A 10781-nucleotide genomic window follows, 5' to 3' on the forward strand; every position below is an offset into this window, starting at 1 on the left:
TTTTTGAGGGCTTTTCCTTCTGAAGAGAAGTTTCCTATCAACTGTACCTAATAGGTGGTTCTATGTACAGGCACGCCTCATTTTATGGTGCTTCACTTTATTGTGCGTCACAGATCTAGCTTTTTTTTTTATAAACTGAAGGCAAGACCCACAGACCCTCCACCAAAAAATTTACAAGTGGCTTCATTGCTATACTCACTTTATCTCAGTGGTCTGGAACCAAGCCTGCAATATCTGAGGATACCTGAACATGGTTTCCTGTGTATACTCCTATGCTTTCAATAGTTACATTTTAATTTTTGGAGACAACTTGGAAAATATTAACTATGAGAACAGTTTGGCAACTTTTAAAACATAGTTCTGTAGAAACTAGTCCTTCTATCCAACATCTCCACTTCCATTACAGAAGTGAAAACGTAAATTGAAAATCCACCCAAAATGTCCCCTAAGGAAGAACTCTGCATGCTTCAGGAACAAACTGAGACTCATGACATAAACAAGAAACTTCATCAAGCCCAGCTGGCCTGGCTCAGTGATTGAGTGGCAATCCATGAACCAGGAGGTCAGGGTTAGATTCCCGGTCAGGGCACATGCCTGGGTTGTGGTTTGATCCCCAGTGTGGGGAGTGCAGGAGGCAGCCAATCAATGATTCTCTTCTCACCATTGATGTTTCTATCCCTCTCTCCCTCTCCCTTCCTCTCTCTGAAATCAATAACAACATATAAAAACTAATAGCAACACTCCAAACATGCTGTTTTTTAGAAATCAGAAACACTTACTTGCTTTGCTTTTCCATGCTAGCTACCCTGAGGCATTCCCATCTTGAATTCAGGAGATTCATTTGTTCTTGTACTTCAGTTTCTTCATCCTCTGATAATGTCCCTGTCCGAAGCAGTTGACTTCCCAATTGGAGGACATTACCAACCCGTCCCTGATGAGATGTCAAGTCCATCATGTACCCCTGACAAGGAAAGAGGTTGACAGCAGTGATTATCACTTTAGGTAAATCATTATGGTTTTGATTTCTTTTCTAAATGTGCAGCCCTTTTAAAATATATTCCCAGTAAAAGCATTTTAATTTTTATTCAAGGACACCCAATATTGTTTTTAACATGACTAAAGAAAATAATTAGCTTAGGTCACTAGAAGCAAACCCTGAGATTATGGTTTGTATGCAAGTGATTTATTAAGGAAGAGCTCCCAGAGGAGACCTGCTGAAGAAGCAGGAAACAGGACAGGGAAGGAGAGGCAGGCCAGTAAGTATGTCAACTCAGGAAATGTTTCCTACTCTGGGCAGTGATACCACCCGGGTACTCTGGAGTGTAAGTTATAGCTCAACATTGTCTTGACCCAAGAGAAGGGAACTGGGCTTTCATATTACTGTGTGAGTCATTGCAAAATCAGATCTCAGCACCTTCAAGTGTTGTTTTCCAAGTCAGACCTTGAAATGCTGGCTGTTGGAATCCCAAGAACATGAACATTTATTTTTTTGCATCCCAAAATAAAAACTAAATTACCAAAGAAAGGATATGATTGTCTGTCCACTTACACCTGAAACCAATCCTATATAATAAAAGCGTAATATGCTAAGTGTCCAACCTTTCGGTTGACCGCTCAACCAGTCACTATGATGTGCACTGACCACCAGGGGGCAGATGCTCCAACCGGTAGGTTAGCTTGCTGCTGGGGTTCCGTTGAGGGACCCCAGCAGTGCACGAATTCAAGCACCGGGCCTCTAGTACAAAATAAAATTGAAGGAAAAAGTAAACAAATCTAAATTCCAAAAATACCAGGATCTTATACAGTGATTGAGATAAAGAGACTTGCCATTATGATAAATCATGTGCTTTGTATCATAAATCAATGTTTTGCTTTACCTCATGAGTATGAAATTGTTCTTTCACTTCCTCTACATCTTTAGAAATCTCTCCTTGTGCTTTTAATGTGTCCTCGGCTGAAAGAAGCCACGAGAGTACTTCCTCTAGAGCTGTTTGGTAACTGTCCAGGTTTACTTCCGTCCCCATCAATGAACCACCAAATGACTTGTCTTCAGGAGCTTCCAAATGCTGAACGATAAAATAAATTGAGTGTTATACAATTAGTATTTTTGCAGACTGTTCCAGTACATTAAATGGTAAAATGAATGAAATATTTAAAATGCTAGAAATGTCCACATGCATTATCAGATACATGAACGGAAGACACACACAATAGCGAGCCTGTATTTTAACAGCCTCACAGATATACAAGCAGATTTTCAAATGCTACCCAAAATCCACTTGGAACTAATATTTTATTAAAGTTCTTCTGGATTACTATAAAGAATGGATTAGTATATCATTTCTTCATTTTATATTTGAAATGCTATTAATTTTCATCCATAGGTAACTTTTTTCAGTTCATATTTTTTCCTTTTTTTATTGATTAAGGTATTACATATGTGTCCATATCCCCCCATTGCCACCCACCCACTCCCGTACATGCCCTCACCCCCCTGCTTTCTCTGTCCATTGGTTATGCTTATATGCATGCCTACAAGCCTTTTGGTTGATCCCTCCCCCTTACCCCACCCTCTCCTACCTTCCCTCTGAGGTTTGAGCATCTGATCGATGCTTCTCTGTCTCTGGATCTGTTTTTGTTCATCAGTTTATGTTGTTCATTATAATCCGCAAGTGAGTGAGATCTCAGTTCATATTTTAAATCAGTGGTTCTCAACCTTCCTAATGCCACGACCCTTTAATACAGTTCCTCATGTTGTGGTGACCCCCAACCATAAAATTATTTTCGTTGCTACTTCATAACTGTAATTTTGCTACTGTTATGAATCGTGATATAAATATCTGATATGCAGGATGTCTTTTCATTGTTCGTGACCCACAGGTTGAGAACCGCTGTTTTAAATGCTTTACATATACATTATTGGTATTACATTTATATACTTTTGCAATGGCATTTTAAAAAAATCTGTTCCCCAAAGTTGAAAGGTAATGAAATATTTCTGAAAATTTACAGAGCAGAAGACTTAACAGTATGAAAACAAGTGGGAGGAGAGGGGTAAAACTGAAAAAGAAATACCTCATTTACACATTTGAAATTTCTAATAGTATAATGACTTCTAGGAATTAAGCTTTTATTTCCTGAAGGCCTTGGTTTAAATAGCAAGATTTTACCTTAGGGGAAATAAAATATAAAGTACTTGCTTCCGAATTGAGCTAGCAGGAAGTTAAGTGAGATTCTCAACAGTTGTCTTGAAATTTTTTGCTGGGATCCTAAAGCTGAGAACAATAGGTACAAAGTATCCATATTTCTAACAAGAAAACCCAGGCCACCAAAGAAGGAATTGCTGAAAGATGACCACAGAACTGGCTCTATAACCCTTAATCCACTACCTAGATCAAAGGTTCATAAGAAGAAGCAAGGAGATTAGAGAATTCTGGTGAGAAAATATTCCTCTGGAGTGCTATGCATGTCCACACCTCCCACTTCACACAAGTAATGGAGAAATCAAGAGAATTACCTATACATAATAGGGTAGTTGCCAGAATAAAATATTGACCTCTAAATCTAGCTGTGTGTTGGAGAGGTTCAGAAGTGATGGGACCAGTACTACCAAGTGACAGGAGAGACCCCCTTGGGATAACCTTAGGGCAATTATCAATGTGCCTGAATGTTTTGGTTGCTTGGCTTCAAAAATCCTGAGAAGGACCACATTCAAGAGGGTTTCCTGCTGAGGTAAGAAACATAGGCAAAGTATTGACATAGAAGTAAAGCAAAAATATTGGAGAAATATTTCATGAATAATCTTTTGTATACTCCAAATATAGCAAGCCAGCCTTGGGCCCTAAAAGCAGGGTTTTGCAAAGGAAACAAAAGGCAGTGTAGAACAAACAGAAGCTGCTTGGGGGATTTAAGAATCTTGACTAGAGAAAACCCATCCTTTTTTTTATAATGGTTCTCTCCTGGCATGTCTACCTTGAATTTCCAGTTCCCCTCAATGCTGGGCCTTACCCTACTGAGCTGCCAGGACTAACTTAATTGTGTTCTTCTGATAAATGTGCCAATCAATTTTGAAAATTTTATATCATAAATTTATCCAACTATTAAGTCCTTTAAGATGGCAAAACATAGTGGGATTTGGTGTGATATTTTCATCAAATGACGTGTTCTCTATCTGTTTCTAGGGAAGTGCCCAAAATACATCATACTGATAAGTCCAACTCACCCAACTCTAATATTTCAAAAAAGCATAAGTGCCCCAAGAGGGTTATTTGCAAAGACCCTCCCATGGTCAAGACAATTTCTGAAGGTCTTAAGGGTTATAATAAGTTCCATGGTATATATCCCTTCTACCCATCCCTAAATACTATTCTAAACACTATTAATAAAAATGTCAAAGTAAGCATTAAGAGGGGAGAAGTCACAAAAAGGCAGCCTGAGAGATATGTGCAGATGGGACCAGCTTCATGATTGTGCAACCTGAATAGCTCCACAGTACCTAAGTCTCAGAACGACCCCATGCTTGTTTTATGTGCTTCTTGACATGGCCAACTTAAAATTCTGAACAGTTTGGTCTTTGAACTTGGGTTTTATAAGGAAAGTCCATAAGCAGAGGAGACAACTGCAATATGTGTGTATTCCCCATTTGCATATTTTTATGTCCCATGAGCACAGAATTCTGGTGGACCCACAATAGGTGAGAAGTGAGTGCAACTCAAGCAAGTACAAGGTAAGTGTGTTGTATCTGTGACTGAGTGAGTGAGGGCACTAACAGCCCCAAGAAGCCATGCTTTATATTTGAAACAGAACTTGCTTCAAAGCCAGAAAGAAGGCAATTCTAGGAAAACACAACCAACCAAGAAACCCTATCATATCCTTGCTCACCCATATTACTTTCTCATATTAGCCAACCATTTATGCTAAAACTGATAACATGGAAAGAAAAGAGAAAAAAAGGGCAACCCAGACTTCCTTTTCTTTTCAATCTTTCCTTACTCATCAATAAGCTGAAGGTAAAGAATATTGGTAGAATGTACACCTACCAAGAAGTGAAATAGCAACAGCTGAGTTAATTGCATGTTATTTCCATGTTAAGACTGAAATACATAGCTCAAGCTACAAATACAAGTTATCTGATAACAATGATTCTGCATGAATTAAATGCTCATGAATTTGTATTGACAACTGCAACTGCATAATATAACAATGAGCAATAAAATCCATGCTAATACTTTAAATTTTTTTATTCAGTATGAACAAATAAAAATCTCCATGAAAAGTCAAGAGAGAGACCATGAAATAAAGAAAACAGCTTTATATTTTAGTAATTTGAACAGCACTTCCTTCCTGCTGTTTGAACAAGGAGCTCTGAGTTTCATTTCTCACTAAGGCACAGAAATTATGCAGCCAGTCCTCTGTGTAGGTAGAAAAAAAGTACAATCCAATCTTGGAAATTTTGCTTTCTCTGGGTTACACGTGAGAGTTTATAGGAGTTTTATTATGCTCAGTAGATAGAATGGAATTGCAAAACCCAAGGCTATGGAAGCAAACAGTCAGTGTTTGAGTTTTTACTCAGACCTGAAGTCTTGTCACCCTGGGAAAGTTGCTTAGCCTTATCATAAGCCTTAGTTTCCTCATTCATAAAATGGGAGCAATAATATTTCTCTAATAAGATTGTGGAAAGTGGGGGGGGGGAAGGACACATATGTAATACCCTTTGTAATACTTATTATAATATTTTTTTAAAAAGAATAATAAAAAAAAAATAAAAGGAAGAACAAGAGAGCAAAAAAAAAAAAAAAGATTGTGGAAAGAATTAAAGGGTTCGGCAGAATGCCTGACCATGTGTAAGACCCAAATAAAGTATGTTAAGCTGTAATTATTATTAGACTCTCATAGACATAAGAACCATTTTGAAGCACAATCTGCCCCAAGGTTACTGTCTTAAGTCACTGTCCAAATTTCAAGAGCCAGATAATTATTCTAGGAAAAAAAAAAAGACCCACAACAATTCTAAGAGCAAACATCAATTAAATCCAACCATTCTGAAATTTCAACCTCAACCTAGCTGCTATTTAAAAGTTCTAAAAAAAATCATTAACATGCTTGAGTTTAGATAATCTTCTCCAAGTGATAAATTATAAACAACACTATTATCAAGGAGCACAACACTATATTTCACCATTGTACAATCTAGATTTAAAAAGTAAATGCTTTATGATTTACTGATATTTACAGAGGCTTGAACTTTTGGAGAAAATCTTAAAAGGCAAAGCTCTATACTCAAGGACATGATGTCTAGTACTCATAAATTCTGAATCTAACTGTTTTGTCTGATGATGTTCATAAAACAAAATCTTTACAAAGACAGCCATATTAAAGTTAAATTTAAACATAAATAAGCTCTGTAAAATTACATACATAATTCAATTAATCATTATTTACATACATAAATTTAACTACAAATACATATGATTATGGTCAAAATTGTCAACTGGGCTCTGAGTAATTCTTTCTTTGTCTATACCAGCGGTTCTCAACCTGTGGGTCGTGAACCCTTTGGGGGTCGAACGACCCTTTCACAGGGGTCGCCTAAGACCATCGGAAAACACATATATAATTACATATTGTTTTGTGATTAATCACTATGCTTTAATTATGTTCAATTTGTAACAATGAAAATACATCCTGCATATCAGATATTTACATTACGATTCATAACAGTAGCAAAATTACGGTTAAGAAGTAGCAACGAAAATAATTTTATGGTTGGGGGTCACCACAACATGAGGAACTGTATTAAAGGGTCGCGGCATTAGGAAGGTGGAGAACCACTGGTCTAGACCATTGTTTTTCAAATTGTAAGACATGATCCATAAATGATTCATGAAATCATTTCAGTAGGTCATGACCAGAAGTATCCCAGTTAAAATTAAATAGAGTATGTGCCTATGTATACTGGTGGATGGTAACTAGACTTATTGTGGTGATAATTTTACAGTGTATATAAATAACAAATAATTATCTTATATACCTCAAATTAATATATTATATGTCGATTATACCTCAATTTAAAAAAGGAAATCAAAGTCAGGATTCAAATCCTTGCCTAATGACCATAAGCCTATGCTCTTGTCAGTACACCTCATACCATCTCCAGAATACCCAAATGTTTATGTTGAAGAAGTCAGATTTTCATATCCTGCTGAAGGTAGGAATTATGTCAGAACAACTTATTGTAAAAAAGAAATCAACAACGTACATATTAAAATAACTAACTAAATTAAATAGAGAAAAATATCAATTTTGTCATGTATATTAAGGATTAGTATTTTTGTGAATTTTTGTTTCAGATATGCATAGATATACACATATCTATGTATATGTTCTGCGTCAAGATGAAAAATTGTTTTTGTACTTCATTATACAAAATAGGAAATGGTTCTGGGATTTCAGTGCCAGTAAACCCATGAAAGAATAAATTTTCTTGAATTCTATATTTTTGTACATTTTCAAATGATTTTTGTACATTTTTAAATCATTGTACATTTTCAACGATTTTTTAAAAATCCATCTTTAACAGAGAATTTAAAAACAAAGATATATATAGAGAAGCTTATGCTTTTGGTTACAGCCCCCCAAAATATGTTTTCATTGACATAGTACTTCACATTTCACCTAAGCTTGAGGCATATGAACTAGCATCAAAGGAAATTTGGAGAAGCCAGTATCATCAATTGGAACTAATTTTTTTCTATGCTTTGATCTTATTTTAATTTCTGTCTTTATCACAGTAGTTTATATATTTCTGTAGTACACTGGCCAAATAATGATTCAGGTAAGCATAAAAATGTATGGACAAAACAATCCTGGTTGTTTTCAAAATTAAGAGCACTAACATTTACTCAACATTATCCACATACTTCAGAGGCTTAATTACTGCCCTTCTGCAGAAGAATTAGTAGTTATTTTCACCTATGTTCCTGGAGATGTAGCAGATGCAAAAGGCAAAGTAAGTGTAGAGAGGGGAAAGTAAAATAATTGGGGAAAACAAATGAGTGTATGTGTTAGTCCTGCAATGCCCAGTACAAATGTCTGGAAACTCATCTCTAGTGATAGAAACTGTCATAAAAAATATAGAGCGATACCATTGACACTATTCCATGCATAAATATGTCTTAAACCCCAGTTCACTAAATATCCACTCTTGGGTAAGTTATTTAACCTGTCCGCATCTCAGTTTCCCCATCTATAAAACAAAAATAAATAAATAAAAATATGTCTCCAAAGGACTGTTGAAAAGATCATTTCAACTGATGCATATAAAGTGTTAATAAGCACATTCTAGTTTCCAAGAAATGCTCTGCAATGCCTGTATTTAGGGACCAATGCTCATTGAAATGGTTAATGATTTTTATGAGGAAACACAGTTGAATGAGCTGTGTGTATTTTTAGAAGCATGATTTTGGCAATTCAAACTGAGATAAGTCATCAAATGGTTACAAACATAGGTAGTGAAACCAGCAAACCACAAAGCTCTTAGAAAAATAGCTGGGACATTTCCAGAGGGCACAATCTGTCACTGAGTAGTTTTATATTTCTTTTGAAACTGATCTATTTTGGCAACTTCCCCAAATTCAACCTTAAAATGTGATATAAGTTTTAACCTGGATAAAGAAAGTTTTATTGTTCTTGAATGTATAAATGCTTCAAGAACATTTGAGAATTTTATTACTTAGTTCCTTTAGATGTGTCATACTCATACTTTTTAAAATAGAGTCTAAGTTAACGCATGACTGGTGAATTTTTGGTGTAGCTATAATATTTTTATCCTTCAGTATATCCAACTATATAAAATGGGTCCATTTAAAGAAAGCTAAAAGAAAATGTTAATAAGATGATCATACCCATTTCCATTTGAACAGTTCAATTGATCAAATGTGCCTTTTTTACGTGTATTTTTCTTTTCTTCATTTCCACAAATTAAGAGTTAATGGTTTTGAGCCCAGCCAGTGTGACTCAATGGTTGAGCATCGACCTATGAACCAGGTCACAGTTCAATTCAACCTGCCCGGGTTGCAGGCTCGATCCCCAGAGTGGGGCATGCATGAGGCAGCTGATCAATGATTCTCTCTCATCATTGATGTTTCTATCTCTCCCTTCCTCTCTGAAATCAATAAAATATATTTTTAAAAGAGTTAATGGTTTTTGAAACTACTGAGAAAATACCTAGGAACCTCATTATGTTGGTGAGTCAGAACTCAAAGGTAAACTTCAAAATGATCCTTGTAAGACAGATACTGATAGCACATTCAATAAGGGGACAACAGAAAGGCAGCTAAATGACACAGCCCAGGCTGTGATAGAGACTTTCATTTTATGTCAGAGGATGCTGAGCAAAAAGGAAAGGTAACATCAATAATTTCTAAAGGAAGGCATGTGCAAATCCACTGTTTGAACTCTATACCTTCCACAATTCCTATTACTTGCCTTTGATTTTTAATATCAGCAAAGTTAACATTCTTCACTATTACAGAATATCTCACATAAATGCTATATTGTGCTTGTATGTTCTGTTTAAGAAGAAAAAAAAACACCATCATCTGTACACATATGTATGTTATGTGTAAGTGTGTATTTATACTTTTTAAAATAAAGTCTCCTCCAAAACCCTTTTGAACAAAAGTTTCTGGAACCAGCCCTAGCTGGTTTGGCTCAGTGGATAGAGTGTCGGACTGTGGACTGAAAGGTCCCAGGTTTGATTCGGGTCAAGGGCATGTACCTTGGTTGTGGGCACATCCTCAGTAGGGAGTGTGCAGGGGGCAGCTGAATCGATGTTTCTCTCTCATCAATGTTTCTAACTCTCTCTCTCTCCTTTCCTCTCTGTAAACAATCAATAAAATATTTTTTTAAAGTTTCTGGAACCAAAAGTGTTCATCTTTATACCTAAAATGCTGCCACTTCAAAGACTGATGGTCATCATATATCTGTCCTCCTCTACTTCTTACACAGTAGTAGACAGTTTAGGTAACTATTTGTCTATCCAGGATATAAAATACAGTTCCCAGCTTCCATTGTAGTTAGGTGTGGCATGTGACCAAATATTGGCCAGAGGGATAAGATGTATATGTATACATACACACACACACACACACACACACACACACACACACACACACGAACACACACATACATCAAGAACAAAGAAGAATAAATATGCCCTCCTCTTTACCTTTCCTCCTCCCCACAGACAGTGATACAGACATGGTGACAGGCTATCCTTGATCATGGGGATGAAGGCAGATCTTAGGATGTAACAGAGCAACCAGGCAAAAGGGCCTTGGTCCCTGGATGAGCTCTGTGAGGCCTGGAACACCCACATTTAGACAGTAAAGTTACATACTTCTGAAAGAGAAATTAACTTGTTTCTTAGATAATCAATCACTAACTTTAAAAGGCAGTATTCAGTTGGAATTCATATGTTAGGAATTTAAACAATAAGGATTTCCTATAAGCAAAAAATATCTGAGGAGACCAAATCAATTCCTAATGTTATTCTCCTCAACTCTACTTTCAAATAGGCCTAATGCACATATACACTGAGTGGCCAGATTATTATGACCACCTGACGTTTGTAGGCAAATTAGCTATAATTTTGTGCTAAAGTTGCTAGAGGGCCAGACCATTATAAACGTCTGAATAGCACAACATACCTAAGTATCGTTGCAGATCAAGTTCATCCTATCATGTTGATGGCGTATCCCAATGGAGATGGCTTCTTCCAA

The 10781-nt window shown here is 36.3% G+C and overlaps 1 protein-coding gene across 1 annotated transcript in view; it reads right to left on the minus strand.

Moving 5' to 3' along the window:
• Window positions 1-779: 779 nt before the first annotated feature.
• Window positions 780-10781, minus strand: part of LOC102262253 (dystrophin) — a gene marked incomplete at its 3' end in the record, with an annotated part of 203403 nt that continues 193401 nt past the window's right edge. The window contains exons 9-10 of the mRNA XM_005884513.1: window positions 1878-2066; window positions 780-961 (exon numbers count right to left, since the gene is read on the minus strand). Of these exons, the coding sequence (XP_005884575.1) occupies window positions 780-961; window positions 1878-2066 (371 nt within the window). The remainder of the gene's footprint in view (window positions 962-1877; window positions 2067-10781) is intronic.

The sequence above is a fragment of the Myotis brandtii genome, unplaced genomic scaffold (assembly GCF_000412655.1).
Source record: "Myotis brandtii unplaced genomic scaffold, ASM41265v1 scaffold835, whole genome shotgun sequence".
NCBI lineage: Eukaryota > Metazoa > Chordata > Mammalia > Chiroptera > Vespertilionidae > Myotis > Myotis brandtii.